Source organism: Hypoxylon fragiforme (assembly GCF_022984875.1).
Source record: "Hypoxylon fragiforme strain CBS 206.31 chromosome Unknown GGS25scaffold_1, whole genome shotgun sequence".
Taxonomy (NCBI): domain Eukaryota; kingdom Fungi; phylum Ascomycota; class Sordariomycetes; order Xylariales; family Hypoxylaceae; genus Hypoxylon; species Hypoxylon fragiforme.
Window position 1 is genome coordinate 2,064,791 of NW_026054756.1, and position 16,155 is coordinate 2,080,945.

The following is a 16,155-nucleotide window of genomic DNA, read 5'->3' on the forward strand; positions in this document are numbered from 1 at the left end:
TTGATGCATGTGTGCCGCTGCATTCAGACTCCAGGGTGTATTGCACTTACTTTGTAGGTACCTAGTTAGTAGGTACGTACTACTAGGTACTAGGTAAGCTACATAGGTACAAATACATTGTAGTTGTAAACTTCAATGCTCTTTCTTCATAAACTTCTTATTAAGTGCTTATTAAGTGCTTAAACTCGTATCATAAATGCAATGCTGGCGGCAGATTCATATATCGAATATCATAGCATTGAGTTGTCAGACAGTACGTGAGTATTCAATTTTATATTGATTACAAAATCAATGAAAAACATTGAAAAGGAACAAAGAACAAAATCCAATGTCCATTTGGAAACTAGCTCTAAGCACGTTGAGGATGTATCCCATAGACCGATTGAGTAGTATAACTCTGCTGGGCAGGGTAGACGGTCTGCTGTTGATGCTGATGATGCTGATGATGCTGATGATGCTGATGATGTTTCTGCATTCCTCCCAGTTCAATGTTGCCAACACTAGATACGCCAGGGCTTTTCAAGCACGTTTGACAAAATAACCCGAATACAAAAAGCGTAAAGGCCCAAGTAAGAGCCCCGAGACCTGCACATGCTCCCATTACAGATCCAAACGTACTCCATGAACCCCCCTTATTATCGACCCTGTAATTTTCGTTGAACGAGAGGGTGTAGGATGCCCATGATGCACTCCACGCCCAACCCGTTAACCATAGTATCACACTAAGGGCATACACCACTAGTACGACGACGCGGTAATAGAGGTGCGGTGCTATTGTCTCAATCGCTGTAGAAGTTCCGTATGTGATCCACGTGAATAAGGTCTAATAGTAGTTAGAATCAAACCAGAGGTCACATATCACAGACCATTTAGGCTTCTTACTAGAAAGATCAGATAACCAGGGACTCCAGATGAGTACTCTGCAGGGACGTCTCCTTGAACAGACGTTGAGTACGCAGCTAATATTAAAACGATGACAGAGAGGAACAGAATACCCCCTTTAATGTATAGGAGATATCTAGGGAATGGAGGAACGCCACGATCGAGAAGACCTGATACCGCCATTTTGTAAGGGGTTGAATAGCGCTAGAAGAGAAGGGAGTGGTGGGCATGTCAAGTTCACGGCTGTAACTTGGCTAAAAGGGTAAGTCATGCCATAAGGACTGTTCGATATACAAGGAGGAAAACAAAGACACAATAAGTCTGCTGGGTAAGGTGCCGCAAATGGAAATAATCACCTTTCGTGATTTTCCGTGCTTGGGTAGTCAATGATATAATACAGTATCACACGTCACCCACCAGAGCCCGAATCTGGAGACTATCCTGCCTTGGCTTCTAGGTAGGTACCTAAAGTATGTATTACCTGCACTGGTCTCATTCAAAGCTGTAAATGATGGGATATATCACCTGAGTACTTGTCCCAAACTAGACACCTAGTAGATGTGCTCGACAGAGGAACAAGTTACTCACTCAACGCCAACGAAACCAAATCTATCCCTGCCTATCTATACATCCATGTCACACCATCTCATACATTTCCCAGTTCCTTTCATCGCCTCATTCCGGTTACTTGTGCTCTCGTCGAGCTTCCTGGTCTGCTCATCTAGCTGCGCGAAGCTGTTATGGTATCAGATGTGGTATCTGGGGTGTGGAGTCTGTGACAGCGATCCAAGTCTCTCCTCGAATTTTCTGGCCATGAACGTCGCGAATAAACTGACGTAGTCCCCATTCTGTTGACAGGCATACCCAGCCATGACTGCCAGTCCGAGTCATCCCTACTGCTGACGGCTGATAGCTGGCAAAAAGTTCGAATAACTGCATGCAGTTTGGAAACAGAGACCTCAAACCTCTTCCCTCAATGCGAATCGTGGCCTTGTAGGGGTAATCTACTTTTGGGCTCTCACTAGTCTTCGTCCAAAATCTTCGTAACGCAGTTGTGTCTTTTGGTTCGGTCTGGATATGAAGAGTGTCTTCCATGCTCAAACGCAGCAAATTAACGAGGACAACCAGCTTGTGAACCGCATCGTTTCCAGCATTATGATCGCCCTTTTTGCCTCGAAAAGCCAACTCTTTCGAAAAGAAGCCAAAAGTAAGAAGCGTATCTTTCATGGTGGGTCGTTGTATATCAGAGATCTGTCCCACGATGTCCCGCAAGTCAACCCAGTGAGAGAAATACTGGGCGATCTGGGAGAAATGCCAGTCAATCGTTAAAAGTTCGAAGGTGAAATTGTACCCAACTAGAACCAAGGGCTTCTTGGACCGGTACCGAATCTTTTGCAGCATGCTGACTAGTGTATCCTTAGCTTGCTCAAATTCAACTTCTTGACCATCGACAAGATAGTATTGGTCTCGGCACTTGTCACTTTGCTCCGTTCCCTTGATTGGTAGCCAGTAGCTGTCGACGGTGTTTTGCTCGAAGAAGGTTTGGGGCGTTTGATACTGAAGAGCATCTGGACTTATGCTCTTGGTAACAAAAGGGGGGGAGAGGACTGCAACTCCAATCTCAGTAATCCAGAGAGGCTCAAACTTGGTGACCCGTCTCGCAATGTCAATAGCCACGAAAGTATAATGAGACCTTTCTTTCAACGCATCAAGGTGTGAAATCTTATTTTGCCAGAGGTTCGATCCCTTGGAAGAGCGCATCTTCACTTTCCTTGGCCTTCCTGCTGGGAAGACCGGATCTCTTGAGTGTTAGTGTGTTGGTTGTTTCTGTTTGACTGATGTTGTAGTTCTGTGGTGGTAGATGATGGAGTCCATTTTCATATACTATTCGTAATAGCTATTTCCGCAATGTGCGCCAGTGTAGATAGGTAAGCACTTGACCTCCCGTGGCGTAAATAGTTAACTCTCTCCTTTAAACCATTCACGAAGGCTACTTAGTAGTTTACCCAGCACTAATTTGTAACAACCATTTTTGATGATGATAGTTAGTACTTATCCTAGGTAGGGTACCGATAAAGCATGTTCAAATTGTTGTTTTCACAAGAAAACTAAAATAAGTTGATAAGTACATACCTACGTAGGTACCTTTTAATATAGCATGGAACCATAATTTCTTAAACTGTGGCCTTCTTAACCTAAATTGAAGGCATCGTGAACATTCCTTACTCTGTTATCGTTACCCCTTTTCCCTCTTGGCAGATTAAGTGGGTCTACATACTAGGTCACCAAGATCGCTCAAAACTAAGTATTTGTTTCATTAAGACTCATGTGGGAATGTGAAATGATACAAGAGTTAAGGAGTCGAAGGAAAGTTTTATATTAAGTATTCTAAATAGTAAATACCGACATGTCAGATATTAGGAGACGTTAGCATATTAATCGAGCCACCTAACCTAACTAGTAGCTAATTAAACCTCAAGACAATCCACCATTCTGAAAACTCTCATCAAACGCCTGGCGCACTTCCAACACAGTTTGAATGTGATTTAGCCTGAGCGGCACATCGTCGAACCTCGCCAACGTCCTCGCAGTGTTTACCGCGTTGGAAATCTCTCTTCCGTTTAAGTGGGCAGTCACCAGGAACCCGATGGCGCTGTCCACATCGATGTCCTTCACATCCGCCGGGATCATCTTGAGACAGTGCAGCCAGATCCGTCGCCGCACATCTATCTCCGGCGGGGTGTAGCTGAGGGAGAGGTGGATTCGCGATTTCATGGCGACGTCGAACGAGTTGACGCGGTTGGTGGTCAGGAAGACGATGCCGCTGAAATATTCGAGTTCTCGTAGAAAGACTGGGTTTAAATTAGTATGGTGAGAACCTTATTGATGGTGACAGTAGAACAAAAGCTTACCAGCAACTAACGCGTTACGTTCCGAGCTCCCGACATCTGTCCGGGCTTGGAGGAACACGTCCGCCTCGTCGAGGAGGACGACAGCCTGCCAGATCGTCGCGTACTGTAGCACTTTCTTGAGTTCTCTCTCGAACGCTGCCGAGCTGGTAAACACGCTAATAGTAGTATGTATGTTAATGAAGGAGTCTAATCTATACGGCTTATGTGGTGTAAGCGAGGGAAAAAAAACCTACCTAGCATTCTTATTCAGCTCCCCCACAGAAGTCGAAACAAGCGCTTTCCTGGCTCCCTCGGCGGCTGTCTCGGCTGTGAGGGTCTTCCCTGACCCGGGAGTACCGTGGAGTAGGATGATGAGGCCTTTGCCCTTTTGCTGCATGGTATCACGAGGGTTTTTGGAAAACGCGTGGGACGAGATGAGCGCTCGGAGGAGATGCTTCTCCTTATCTGGGAGTACCAATGAGTCCCATGCGTTCGGGTTCCATCTGAAATGAATGAGATTAGTAACTTCTTTTACTGAATATAATGTCTTGAATTAGGAACTTATTATAAGTCTCGAGATAGTTAGTTCCATAAATTAGGTAGAACCAACTATCAAGACCTGCTGGTAGGAAAGGGGTAAAGGGGGAACATAGTAAACTTCACATACTCAACGTCTCGGACATAATCAACGAAGAATCTACACCACTGCTTACGGCTAAGCGAATAACCAAGAGTATACGGCGGACAGTGTACTGGGTTAGGACTCATAATCTTGACCCGAGCCTTGCCCAGGGGCTGCTCCTCACCAAACGTCTTCCGATCCAGGACTACTCTCCCCTTTTCGGTGTACGGCAGCCACACCCCCCTAAACTTGCACCTCGACGGGTCATAGTAATCGAAGGGTGGTTCTTTCAGCCATTCGGCAGAACCGTCTGTGTCTTGGTTAGTTTTCTATTTACAGATTCGTTAGCAAGAGGGAGTTAAACACGTACCATATGCCACGGTTGATAAGTCCTTCATAGCCAAAAACTTCTTCCCGCGCGCTTCAAGACGACGCTCAAGGCTCTCGCCCTCCTTCACCAGCGCACGCGGGTAGATTTCCAAGCCCGTGATAGCCACCGCATTGCCCGCGGGGAACACACCCCTCTTGTTCATGACCACGACATGCGGCGCCTCGCCGACAACCACGCCGTTGTCGTCCGCGTAACTGCAGTGGACCTCGAAGTAAGGGCCGATGTTAGGGTCATCCTCGTAGGCGGTCTTTTCGCACACCAGAAGCCACGGGTGGCCGCTGATCTCGGTGTACAGGATGTCGCCGGGCCGGTATATGAACCACGCGTTGTCGTACGCGATCTGCTGCTTCTGGATCATCTTGAGGGCCAGCTCGCGTCCCGGCCTGACCTCGTGCTCCATGAACTCGAAGAGCAGGTCGAGATGCTCCTTGGTCGTTTCGTCGGCGGACTGTCGGTATTCGTCGAGCTCGTCCCAGTAGTGGGCTAGCATCTCGAATGGTGCCTGTAGTACCAAGGAGGAGGTAAAGTCCGACGGTACCATGACGTAGGATTTGACGACGTCGCGGAAGGCCCTCTGGATGTAGGGAGAGTTAACTTGGAGAGAGGTCTGCACAGGCTTGTGTTCCTGGAACTCCTTACGGATGACTAAAGCGTAGGGATCATCTTGGCCATGGGAGTTACCTTTGCCAAAGGGGTCTGATGTAGGCACCTTGGAGGTTTGACCGTGCTTAATGGTCACATGGTAAGATTTGATCTCACACTTCTCGCCAATAGGTAGATTGGATTGGACTTCATTGGTCTGAGGCCCCTCTGAGCTGGCTTCAGCTGTGTGCATCTTTAGTTGATTAGTCATTAGGAGCAAATGATGAAAAACAAACTAGAAAGGAGATGTATTTAAAGTAAGGTACTTCAATATCTAGGTGCCTAAGTAGAGAAGTAGGCAAAGATAAAGATGGAAATCTCAAATTCATCCTCGAGGCTCTCGGAACTGGCGGTATTTATATGTGCTTCTCGAACTAGTTTTGTGAGATGGACACGCAAGTCGGGTTATACATACTAGGTACACTGTTCATCCAAGGATCCAAACGGCAACTTTCACACCTAACAAATATGCAGGCTGTGAGAGATATGACTAAATCATCTAGGTATGTATCATAGGCAGTCATGTCTGTGACCGGCCGTCCGCCTCAGTTACCTAGGTGGACAGCCTACCTAGTAGTTACTAGATAGATACCTAACCTAGTATGTATTACTGCTGCAGCATTCCTTACTACTCTGTTGTCATACGTCCATCCTGTTACTTGCATTAGATCCTGCATAAAATGGCTGGGATCTGACTGTCTACTGCCAAGTGTAGTTAAGTATTATAAGTATTATAAATGTCTGATTGGCTAGTTCATCCCGACTGATATAGTCTGGGTGAACTAGTCCAAGTGGATGGATGTGCGTGAGGCTCATACCCCCCCTGCTAATGCTGACATCCCAACTAAGCCAGTACATGAGGTGTTATAGACAAATTAATTCACGGGGTTCATGATGGCATGCTGCGGATTACAGCTTCACTACTGATTCCCTCCCACAAGTCTTCCAACTTCTCATGGCCGGCTTGCTTCTATGTCAGTTCAATATACACGTAGCAGATGGAACGTTTTATTGAGAGTCCAGGATATCTCTATAGATCGGCACAGTCGTGCGTATTACTGCGTAATAAGTATCTACCTACTCGAGAATGTGTGCCCCTTATGATTGTATCTAGCAGATACGCCTGGGGAAAGTCCTATGATGTCGAAAATCCATTGCAGGGGTTGCCTGCCAATCGTTATCCTGCCTTACTGCTTTGCAGTAGTCTACTATAACTCTTCTTCTATATTACTGTTATTATCTACTAGGTAGGCAGCCAACCCGAGAAGCTGGGTCTATGCAGTAGGCAGCTAACACGAACGCCTTACGGCAGCAAAGTCTTGATGCTACTAGGTGGTTGGTGTGACATATCGGCCTTGGAGATCTGAGACTTACAGCTGTTGGTCATATAGCTTGCAGTCATGCCAGCATTGCAATTCGCCCCAAATGTTGTAGCTAATCAGAAATAGTATACATGATAGGCCAGTGTAATAGCTGCGTTAATATCATGGAGCGGTGTGCGCTTATGCTTTCAGGTAGGACCTAACTCATCTACAGATCAGAGCGTACAATAGGGCCTTCACAATTGTAGAGCAGCTTATGGGGTTGTACAGCATAGGTACAGACATATGATTGTGCTTTTTCTAGCTACAAGTAGTAGTTCAAATAACAAAGACGATTCTCTAGTTGTTGGAGTACATGAATAAGTATGGGATGTATGCAGTAGGTATCCATGTCACTCCATCTACATCATGGCATGGCCATCAATGCCAATGACCTTGCCGTTGACCCATTCGCCGTCCTGGGACGCCAGGAAACAGACCACACGAGCGATATCGATGGGAAGCCCAACGCGGTGGAGAGGAGACCACGTGGCAGCGAACTGTTTTCGATTAGCCAATGTACTATTATAGAAGACAAGATAAAAAAAGAAAAAGGAGGGAGAATAAAACATACGTTGTCAACTCCTTCGTTGTCCAGCGTGTCGCCGCCAGGGATGTACTCTCGGCAGACGGCGTGGTACATATCGGTCTTGATGCCACCGGGCGCGACAGCGTTGACAGTGATCTTCTTGTCGCCAAAGTCAACAGCCATGCAGCGGACGAAGGTCTCGATGGCTCCCTTGCTGCCAGAGTAGACGGCGTGCTTGGGCACGCCCTTGGCCTGGCCGGTGATGCTGCCCATGAGGATGAGGCGGCCGCCGACCTCGAGGTGCTTGTAGGCCTCGCGGGCGACGAAGAACTGGCCGCGCGTGTTGATGTTGAAGACGCGATCGAACTCCTCCGGCGTGACGTCCTTGACGTGTCCGAAGGACACCACGCCGCTGTTGGAGCACACGATGTTGATCTTGCCGAAGATCTTGACCGCCTGCTCGAACAGCTGGACAATCTGGTTCACGTCCGACACGTTGGCCTTGACCGATGCCGCGTCCGAGCCGCTCTTCTTGATCTGCTGCACCACCTCATTGGCCGAGTCGGAACTGTTGGCGTAGTTGACGATGACCTTGGCCCCGCGGCGTCCAAGCTCGAGTGCCATCTCCCGACCGATACCGCGGCCTGCATGTGTAAGTGTTAGCGACTTTGAGCCGTGTGATTACTATTTTAGGCATGTGTTTTATAAATCACGGGGCTTGATTGGCTGGTGGCGAATTAATCAACTCTTCGGACTTCAGCTGGGGGTTGCCCGTATGCTGTGTCCCGTGTGTCGGGTTCATAGTATCAAAATGCAACTAGCCGCTTCTAGTCTCCTTATAGGTTGAATTTGAAGCCACGAATGATGAAGATAATGGATGAGGCAGAAAAAAAAAAGAAAAACATATGACGTTTAGTGAAGATTATTAATTACATACCGGCACCCGTGACAAGAGCTACCTTGCCCTCGAGCGAAGCAGAAGCCAAACCCAGAGGACCTGGGATAGCATCATACTTGCTGCTACCTTGGGTGGTAACACCAGGCATTTTGAGGACGAGAAAAAGTTATTAAATATTATGTAAAGCAGGAGATTGTCAGATAGCTCGTCGGTAAGTGATAGTTTGGGAGGTGGTCGGTAGATAGCCTGCGATTCGATGGATATTCTAGCTGTGGTTTTGAAGAGAGTATGAGGAAACCCAGAACATATCCTAGGAGCACATGTCTGGTATATAATGGAATTCCCATCGCACATTACCGCTTAAAGAGCCAGCCAGGTTACGGACCCTGTTGGAGAGATACCGAACAGCAGCGGACATTGTACGGTCCAAAAAGGGGCATATGTTGAAGACAAACTCTAAGTTCATTTCACAACACCTGAGTTTATGGACCGGACTAGCTAGAGAGCCTCCATTATCTCGTCCATTTCCGCCACAGCATGGAGTTCCGAATCCTATACCAATGTCTAGCATGAGACAGGTAAGCTTATTGGTGTGACAGTGGACTGGAAATTCGAAAAGCTGAAGAACGCTGCACCTAGAGATGCTCTACGGCGCGAGATACTCATTTTAAAAGTGGGATCTGGACATCTTAGGCACCTACACTACTACCTATGTGCCTACACTATGAGTTAGGCATGTCCGGAATGCCAAGATCTTCTCACGTGTCGTACAGCATCGAATACGATGCGTGTTAAACTAGGATCTTGGACAAGATATCTTTGCTCTACCTAGCTGCTGATGCTGGATCTGATCTTGTATTACGATTCGCAAAGGAAGGGAGATCCCGCCCCGTTACGTCTGTTTGATAGCATCTTTCATGTGAAATATGCATAATCGCTCCCCTTTTACAATTGTGGTGGCTGCTTTCGTACTACCTGCCAGCTACGAAGCATGTAAGTGCCAAGTCTTTCCCCCCTTATTGCAAACAATTCATGTGGTTGGAAAAGGATGTCCTACGTGTGTGAAGATATCCAACTCAGTTAAGTAGGCAGGCACCTACCTAGGTAGTACGAAAGCAGCCAACATATATCTATAAGAGTCAAGTTGGTATTCATTACAGATTCTTTCGCTCCATATCTGTAAGACGAGAAGGATCACGCTGGAGTCACACCAGTGAGGTTTTTATGGTGAAGGGGGGGGACTTTCCATCTGGAAAGGGGTTTATGTTTCTCGCCCTCGAAATAATGATCCATGATCAGGTGAGGATCATCTAGGTAGGTACCTTTGGTGACATACTTTCGGGGAGTGCCTCCGAGCCTACGCACCGGTCAGATCTAGTGGAAGCCAGCCGAAGTAGCCGAAAGACAGCCGATACAACGATATCACTTGTTGAGCCTAGAAGTGGGGGAAGGGGGCAAATGATCTGTTGGCAACGATCAGTGCAGCTCAGCGAGGTACCTTTATCTCGTAATCATATATTGGTAAGTTCTGCAAACAGTCCTTAACCTTAGGTAGGTCTATGATGCAAACCTAGGTATTCAATGCCTACCTACCAGCACATCCACCTTCAACCCAATCACATTATTAACCTCATCAAGAACCTCATCAGGCCCTCCCAAGTCCATAGGCTTTGTACAATCCCTATGCCACAACCAACCGCTCCGTCGTCGACCACCCGAAGTCTATACGTCCGGACTCGAGCAAGTTGTACAGAAAACCCATCGTCAAGACCCCGTTAGTACCCACACGCACACCATCGCCATGACCCGACACCGTCATATCAACAGTCTCGAGCCTTAAGGTCGTGGCGTCGACCTCGGTATATACTTTAATGACATCGAGCCTCTTTATACAAAGCCCATTAAGCCCCGACCCGGACCCCGATCCCACCGTGAGGCTGGGCCGGCCCCAGCTAGCTTTTGGCCATGGATAAGGCGACCTCTGTACCGCCTCCCAAACCACATACGTATCACCCTTGCGGATGTTCTTTGCTGTCCGCAGAAGGCGGATGAGCGAGAAAATCGAGCTGAACAAGGTTGTCCCTGGTCCCCGCTTCGTGAGGCCCAAGGCTGCGTTGAGAAGTCTGTGAACCCTTTTTTTGAGGAATGGATTGATGGTGCAGATGCCTTTGGAAGGAGAGGGAGAGAAGGATGTGGTGGGGACAGTGCGGGCGGGAGACGATGAGGGGAAATGGAACAACATGGGTTGGATGATGGCTTCGAAGCGCTTGGATACTCGCTGATCAAGGTGGCCAAGTCTATCTCCCAAGAAATTCTAGGACTAGGGTCAGTGTCTCGGTGGGTAAGTCGGGAACTGTCATTTTTTATTTCAGCGCGGCCTGATGATCTGGATAGTTGGGAAATGGAACGCCGAGATGAGGTGAGTTGTTCGTGAGTCGGAGAAGAGGGAAGAACAGGGGAAAGACAATGGGTGTGAAGAGGCGGCGGGGTTTTATGAGTAAGGAGAAATACATGTAGAACGATGACTAATATAGAGGTACATACCTAGGTATCAGGCAGTCTTATTCAGCAGACACCCGTCACATTATCTTGTAGTTGTGAATACTTACGTACAGCTCCAACGGCATGCAGCATATGACCAGAGCAAAATTATGTGATTTATAAACTGATCACGTGCTACCCAGCTGTGATACCATTGTTGAGGAGGGCGTTTGCACCCTCATGTAATGAACAACCCCTGATAATACTTCTCCTTCCATTAACCTAATTCCATCTGATCAAACCATCATTGAAACGTACCTATCCATAAACAAAGCATCTATTCATATGTCCCCAAACATAAGTCCACGAATTCAACAGCCTAGGTATAGATCGACGATGGAGCACGTAGGATCTTTGGATAAATATGAAATTCTCGATTGTTATGCACCAAGGGAACCTAGTGAAGACAGGAGGATGTTGCCCACACAGAAGTCACCACGAGATTATGACGCTAGCGACCTCGATGGATATGCAACCTTGCTCACACAAAAGGTACCTGATGACGATGCGTCGTTCTTACAATGGGCATCTCGGAATACCTTAGATCAAGTCCCATCATCCACACAAAAGGCGCCACGAACCGACCGAGAGCATGATCATGGTAACGATGCCGACGAAGACGCGGCGCTGTTGCCACAACTCTTCCAACACAGCACCAAACACGGTCCTCCGTCTGATGAGCACAACCTGCCCAGCCCCTCCACGTCCACGTCCACGTCCAAACAAGACAGCACGCCCTCTCCTCACCAGAAGAAGAGAGCCTCTACCCCAGCTCTTCACCAATCCCGTGTTTCGAAACGAGCGGCGCATCTCCGGCGATGGCCGACTTATCGAACAACCCGCGCCATGATGCAGCGGATGGGAAGCCGAGACGACCAGTCGAGAAACCCAGAATCGCAACCGGAACCAAAGGAATAAATAGCCCCCTTTACATTTCTTTCGAGTTTAGGATCGAGATGGCAATCGTCGTCGTGTTAGATCAACCAACCCACTAACCTAGAGGGGCCTAGGCATTTCCGATGACGATAGCTTTGTATTGGTTTTGTACTAGGTCTGTCATGTATGTACGACTGGTAGCATGGACTTCTATTAGTCCATGACTCAAATCGGAGATGCCATAGATTTCAGGGGCTGCTTACTAATATATGAAGTGATTATTTGCTATCCATACTTTTATTGATGTCGTTTTGAGGCGATGCGGTACAAGTTGACATACTACCTAGGCACCTACCTACTAGGTAGTACTACGTAGTAATATAAGCTGGTAAAAGTTGCTGTGAGTAATTGACGTTGTAAGACTTTATGCGAATAATCCCTTGTACCTAACCAACATTTGCAATAATATGATTGGAGAAGGGAACTGGGGTACATAGACACCACATAATGTTGCATGAGAGCCCGTACTAGCGGAGAATAGGAGTTTAATACCTAGGTAAACTAGTAACATTGAAGTAGCTACTTGTCTCGCTGTGGTTTACTGAACATCCTCTAATGTATACGCATATAAATCAGCTGTTCTATGGTCCAGCCTGGATGCAAAGACGGCGAAAGAAAGTATATAAGCCGAGTCAACTAAACCTATCAGCAAAGCTCCCAAAGAGGTCTTGGAAGGTCAGTTTTCACAGGTGGCGCATGCCCAGTCTTCATCTGAACATATACTACTTTGCGCTGCGGGTTACCTACGAGGACCGAACGAGAGTTCAGGCCATAGTAATCAGAAATAGAATGCGTAATCCATCGCCTGGAACTGGTTGTTAGTTTCACCACTTTATCCAAATCAGAATATTCATTACTTGGTAGGTCATACCTGAATGCACTGTCAGCGTCATCGCTCAAGGCATCGAAAATCATGCCCTCGTCTTCAGCTCCACTTTTCGTTTCTCGCTTAGCCTTCTTCCAGCCATCTCGCATATTGCCATCGCGACCGACGAATACTATTTCTTCGTCCTCGGTGTCCGGGTCATCTTCAGAGCTCTCAGGCTCTTTGGCTAATTCCTGCTCGACGAGATATCGGCGTACGGGTTCCTCAAGCGAGCGGACCCATGTTTTGACCGCGGGGGTTTTCTTGGCACGCTGAAATAGCTCGCGGGGCACTCTCCCGGCTACATGCTCGTCTCCTAGCGTTCGCGTCTGCATTTGCTTGCGACGGACTGCGGTGGCTCGCTTAGTCTCAACTTGTGCGCAAACTCGCATGTCCCAATAAGCCGCAATATGGTAAGGCACATGATTCACAGGATGCAGCGGGCGTGGCTCCCAGTCGAAGGGCTCGGGAGGTTGTGCGTTGGGCACATGTAAGAAATGGTCTGAAAAAAGGGTTGCCATGTTAGTCAGACCACTATTAATCGCCAACGCAAAAAGCAGGTAAAGTTGGAGCCACTGATGGGATATAAGTACCATTTTCCCATCGTCGTCGCTGTCGGCTGCCCTCCTTCCCCTTCAACAATGCCTCTCGTCTGCGTTGACTGTCTCGATGGGCTAGTGGATGTTGCGGTGGGGTAATCGCGGTAGACTTGGTACGAGAATCTTGGATGGTTACAAACACCTTATTCAAGGAGTCCTCCACGGGAAAGGATAAGGGGATACCAGTACCACGAGCGACGGAAGCCACGTTCAGAGATTCGAGTGCAGAAATTGTCCATGCTTCGACATCAACTCCGCTAGAAGAGGGATTTGCTGTTGCACCGGGCAAATCTTGTGGTCCCTGCTGCTGCTGCTGCTGCTGCTGTTGGTGATACTGTTGCTCCTGATTCGAGTTCGCCGTAGTGGCGGATACTTCGGGAGGGGGCGGAACTGCGCTGTAGATTGCCATCGCTGCGATAAGGGACTCAAAGCGGAAGTTATCACGAGATAACGAGGTAGAGAATGGTAGAAATGTTTGAAACAAGACGAACGGTCAATTCAATAACTTCTTAGTGACTGAATCAAGACAAATACCGAGCCGGAATTCGATAATCGTGAGATATTTGGCAATGGTTGACGATCAAAAGGTTGGAAAGTGAAGTTCAAGGAGGAAGAAGCGATTCATGACACATCCACCATTTGACTCAATGCCCCGATAGATAGGAGGCTTCTGACCAATCAGGTTTGAAGCGCAAGCACGGGCATTGCTGGTGGGCCTTCCGTTGCACCTACGAGTCTACGACGTACTATAAACCACACTAGGGTAACCTTGAAAAGCACCTGGTTTGGTAGGATTGCATGCTGACTTATTCAAGGATCAGGGGTAGCTATGTGCAGCTACTGTACAGCTTCAATCATTCAAATTGATGCTGTAAGGTAGGTACATAGCAATGATAGCATGGTGTACAGTTCTGTCAGTTCATCTCTTATCAATTTAATATGTACCTAATTTCATACTATATACCTAAGTCCTGCATAATACCTTGGTAGCTCACTTCATTTGCGCTGGCTAAGAACTTCACATATACATGTGTACTATGTAGGTAGTAATAACCACACATACGTTTTTGCATCGCCTCTACTTTTACGTTTTAGCGATGCAAAGTACATGGGGTTGTTCGTTCTCGTGTTGTCAGACCTAAATCTGAATAGAAAAGCACTGGAATAAACACTTTGGCCACAAAACAGCTAGCTCTCTAGCGCACACCTGAACTGCCCAGTCCTCCTGGTGCTAGAAGTGGTTGGTTTTCTCCGACTCCTTGAACACTCTCACGGTCCAAGGCGCGCTCGATTTCTTCTTGCGTTTCTCCATACGCCTGTAAGTGAGCCGAGTACGGACCGGGCGACGGCAAGACTCTAGGCGTAGTGCGTCGGTTATATGGTGGTCGTTGTGGTTGCGGGGTAGACTGGTCTCGTTCCTCCTGTGAGGGCCACTCAAAAGAGATAGCCATGACCAACAATATGCCTTGCATTATAGCTGTCATCACATATACACCCCAAGAACTCCAGCCTGCCCAGCCAAGGCGAGCTGCCAAACTGCCAGCAAAGAGAAAGCCGCCGGGGGTTTGTATGCACATCATCAAGATGCTGAGACTGCCTGCATGCTTTATTCTGTACGTAGTGTAGATCTGAGGAATATATTGGATAGCTGCCAACACAGCAGCCATGATGCCCAGGAAGTTTGCCCAAGCACCTAGGTATGAAGGGGCACCGAACGCAAATGCAGCCGAGATAATGACGACGAATAGGCCATGAATCAAGCACAGTGCAGCAACTGTAATAGCAGTCTTCCAGGTAGGTTGGTCGGGATCACGCTCGCACTCGTCGTCCGAGAGGTCGGCATCGTCTCTACGGAAGAAGACCAGGAATAGGACAAGACTACAACAGGTCAGCCAGGATGTTTACTACCAGGATATTTCACGAGAGAGCAACGAACATGACGGCGAAGCAAATCCATTGTGTTCCGATTTGGGCAATACCCAACAGTCCGGCCGTGCATTCGAAAGGGCTGACTTCTTTACAGCAAGCGACATCGGCTCGTGATTGGGGCAATGTAAGAATGTTCCCGAACTGGGCATTTGCTGATGTGACACCAAGTAGGACGAAGTAGGGTGAGATGCCTTCGGAAGAGCCACGAGAAATGATCCGGTAGTGTTGTGTGACGTAGGATAGCATGATACCGAGAACGATAAGTCTAGATACAGATATTCGGTCAATATGTCTTCCTCGGGGCTTAACAGCGGCAATAGAGATAAGGATGGCAGATGCTGATTCACTAACATGGAAACGAAGAAGTTGGTGAACCCGCCCTCGCGGAGCGAGTCACACCGATTAGCCACGAAGACACTATCCATGATGATATCTCGCTACTGTCCGGCGTTGAAGGTGGTGGTTATCAAAGCCCGAAGACGGTAAATGTAGATAGATAAAGAGAGGAGGTAGCGCTCTTCTCCTGAAATATTGTATTGTACGAGGATGGATAACAAACACCAATGCAGGATTGTTGGGACTTTGGCCACTCGGGGTTGACGACCTGCAGGCAGAGGGCCGATCGTGAAGGTCGATCGGAATAGAAATGCAAGTGAAGCACTAATTATGTATCTACCTATAGGTTAGGCAGGTAGATATCTAGATAACGTAGCGTGCGTAACGCTACAAATAGATTATATGATTGTTACCGAATCATGGCTTTATTGATGAGATGAAGAACCCCTTTCTACAAAAATTGAAGATTGGGTTCGATGCGTTGGCTGATAACCTTGGAAGGTTAGGTACCTAGCTAAAAAGTGAGGCCGGACGAGCTGACGACTTGAGGAGATGGGCATTGGGAGGTTGCTTTCAATAACTAATAAAATGTAGTTACTACCTAATAGTAGGTTAGTGTACTGGTACTTGGTACCCAGTACCCCAAATATTGAACCTTGAACAGCTCAGGGACAAGCTCTGATAGGCGGGCTGTCCACGCTAAACTCCTTAGCGTCTGGTACATCTAAAGCTT

The 16,155-nt window shown here is 47.6% G+C and overlaps 8 protein-coding genes across 8 annotated transcripts; 1 reads left to right on the top strand and 7 right to left on the bottom strand.

Moving 5' to 3' along the window:
• Positions 1-349: 349 nt before the first annotated feature.
• Positions 350-1,065, bottom strand: GGS25DRAFT_516898 (uncharacterized protein; the record flags this gene model as incomplete). Its single annotated transcript, XM_049263293.1, has 2 exons — positions 350-823; positions 883-1,065. 2 exons carry the CDS (start codon positions 1,063-1,065, stop codon positions 350-352), a joined length of 657 nt encoding a protein of 218 aa, XP_049121380.1.
• A 297-nt stretch (positions 1,066-1,362) lies between these two features.
• On the bottom strand, positions 1,363-2,910 carry GGS25DRAFT_527170 (uncharacterized protein). The gene is made up of 3 exons (XM_049265067.1): positions 1,848-2,910; positions 1,719-1,788; positions 1,363-1,617 (listed from the first exon to the last, which is right to left on the bottom strand). The coding sequence occupies exons 1-3, from the start codon at positions 2,641-2,643 to the stop codon at positions 1,506-1,508; spliced, it is 978 nt and encodes a 325-aa protein (XP_049121381.1). The 5' UTR covers positions 2,644-2,910; the 3' UTR covers positions 1,363-1,505.
• Positions 2,911-3,235: 325 nt separating this feature from the next.
• GGS25DRAFT_470116 (P-loop containing nucleoside triphosphate hydrolase protein) lies at positions 3,236-6,052 on the bottom strand. The gene is made up of 6 exons (XM_049259206.1): positions 5,844-6,052; positions 4,766-5,621; positions 4,441-4,705; positions 4,028-4,276; positions 3,795-3,949; positions 3,236-3,734 (listed from the first exon to the last, which is right to left on the bottom strand). The coding sequence occupies exons 2-6, from the start codon at positions 5,619-5,621 to the stop codon at positions 3,358-3,360; spliced, it is 1,902 nt and encodes a 633-aa protein (XP_049121382.1). The 5' UTR covers positions 5,844-6,052; the 3' UTR covers positions 3,236-3,357.
• Positions 6,053-6,701: 649 nt separating this feature from the next.
• On the bottom strand, positions 6,702-8,136 carry GGS25DRAFT_470124 (tetrahydroxynaphthalene reductase; the record flags this gene model as incomplete). The annotated part of the gene is made up of 2 exons (XM_049259207.1): positions 7,364-8,136; positions 6,702-7,289 (listed from the first exon to the last, which is right to left on the bottom strand). Coding segments are annotated over exons 1-2 (712 nt in total), but the record flags the coding sequence as incomplete, so codon positions are not given.
• A 1,530-nt stretch (positions 8,137-9,666) lies between these two features.
• On the bottom strand, positions 9,667-10,832 carry GGS25DRAFT_470126 (uncharacterized protein). The gene has a single exon (XM_049259208.1). It carries the CDS (start codon positions 10,456-10,458, stop codon positions 9,898-9,900), a length of 561 nt encoding a protein of 186 aa, XP_049121384.1. The 5' UTR covers positions 10,459-10,832; the 3' UTR covers positions 9,667-9,897.
• Positions 10,821-12,016, top strand: GGS25DRAFT_470128 (uncharacterized protein). The gene is made up of 2 exons (XM_049259209.1): positions 10,821-11,827; positions 11,897-12,016. The coding sequence occupies exon 1, from the start codon at positions 11,043-11,045 to the stop codon at positions 11,673-11,675; it is 633 nt and encodes a 210-aa protein (XP_049121385.1). The 5' UTR covers positions 10,821-11,042; the 3' UTR covers positions 11,676-11,827; positions 11,897-12,016.
• A 137-nt stretch (positions 12,017-12,153) lies between these two features.
• On the bottom strand, positions 12,154-13,829 carry GGS25DRAFT_470130 (R3H-associated N-terminal domain-containing protein). The gene is made up of 3 exons (XM_049259210.1): positions 13,152-13,829; positions 12,565-13,060; positions 12,154-12,498 (listed from the first exon to the last, which is right to left on the bottom strand). Exons 1-3 carry the CDS (start codon positions 13,564-13,566, stop codon positions 12,339-12,341), a joined length of 1,071 nt encoding a protein of 356 aa, XP_049121386.1. The 5' UTR covers positions 13,567-13,829; the 3' UTR covers positions 12,154-12,338.
• A 237-nt stretch (positions 13,830-14,066) lies between these two features.
• Positions 14,067-15,979, bottom strand: GGS25DRAFT_470131 (uncharacterized protein). The gene is made up of 3 exons (XM_049259211.1): positions 15,438-15,979; positions 15,094-15,351; positions 14,067-15,035 (listed from the first exon to the last, which is right to left on the bottom strand). Exons 1-3 carry the CDS (start codon positions 15,509-15,511, stop codon positions 14,354-14,356), a joined length of 1,014 nt encoding a protein of 337 aa, XP_049121387.1. The 5' UTR covers positions 15,512-15,979; the 3' UTR covers positions 14,067-14,353.
• Positions 15,980-16,155: the final 176 nt, after the last annotated feature.

What these genes read in the sequence shown, in the direction of transcription:
- GGS25DRAFT_527170 (XM_049265067.1), bottom strand. Translation starts at nt 2,643, where the DNA reads ATGCGCTCTTCCAAGGGATCGAACCTCTGGCAAAATAAGATTTCACAC. An exon ending in GATTCGCATTGAGGGAAGAG is followed by an intron (nt 1,789 to 1,847) that starts GTTTGAGGTCTC and finishes GCCAGCTATCAG; the next exon opens with CCGTCAGCAGTAGGGATGAC. An exon ending in GTCAACAGAATGGGGACTAC is followed by an intron (nt 1,618 to 1,718) that starts GTCAGTTTATTC and finishes ATACCATAACAG; the next exon opens with CTTCGCGCAGCTAGATGAGC.
- GGS25DRAFT_470116 (XM_049259206.1), bottom strand. Translation starts at nt 5,621, where the DNA reads ATGCACACAGCTGAAGCCAGCTCAGAGGGGCCTCAGACCAATGAAGTC. An exon ending in GATTATGTCCGAGACGTTGA is followed by an intron (nt 4,277 to 4,440) that starts GTATGTGAAGTT and finishes CATTCATTTCAG; the next exon opens with ATGGAACCCGAACGCATGGG. An exon ending in ACGTAACGCGTTAGTTGCTG is followed by an intron (nt 3,735 to 3,794) that starts GTAAGCTTTTGT and finishes ATTTAAACCCAG; the next exon opens with TCTTTCTACGAGAACTCGAA.
- GGS25DRAFT_470126 (XM_049259208.1), bottom strand. Translation starts at nt 10,458, where the DNA reads ATGTTGTTCCATTTCCCCTCATCGTCTCCCGCCCGCACTGTCCCCACC.
- GGS25DRAFT_470128 (XM_049259209.1), top strand. Translation starts at nt 11,043, where the DNA reads ATGTCCCCAAACATAAGTCCACGAATTCAACAGCCTAGGTATAGATCG.
- GGS25DRAFT_470130 (XM_049259210.1), bottom strand. Translation starts at nt 13,566, where the DNA reads ATGGCAATCTACAGCGCAGTTCCGCCCCCTCCCGAAGTATCCGCCACT. An exon ending in GCGACGACGATGGGAAAATG is followed by an intron (nt 13,061 to 13,151) that starts GTACTTATATCC and finishes CCCTTTTTTCAG; the next exon opens with ACCATTTCTTACATGTGCCC. An exon ending in GACGCTGACAGTGCATTCAG is followed by an intron (nt 12,499 to 12,564) that starts GTATGACCTACC and finishes AACCAGTTCCAG; the next exon opens with GCGATGGATTACGCATTCTA.
- GGS25DRAFT_470131 (XM_049259211.1), bottom strand. Translation starts at nt 15,511, where the DNA reads ATGGATAGTGTCTTCGTGGCTAATCGGTGTGACTCGCTCCGCGAGGGC. An exon ending in ACCAACTTCTTCGTTTCCAT is followed by an intron (nt 15,352 to 15,437) that starts GTTAGTGAATCA and finishes ATCTGTATCTAG; the next exon opens with ACTTATCGTTCTCGGTATCA. An exon ending in TGGATTTGCTTCGCCGTCAT is followed by an intron (nt 15,036 to 15,093) that starts GTTCGTTGCTCT and finishes GACCTGTTGTAG; the next exon opens with TCTTGTCCTATTCCTGGTCT.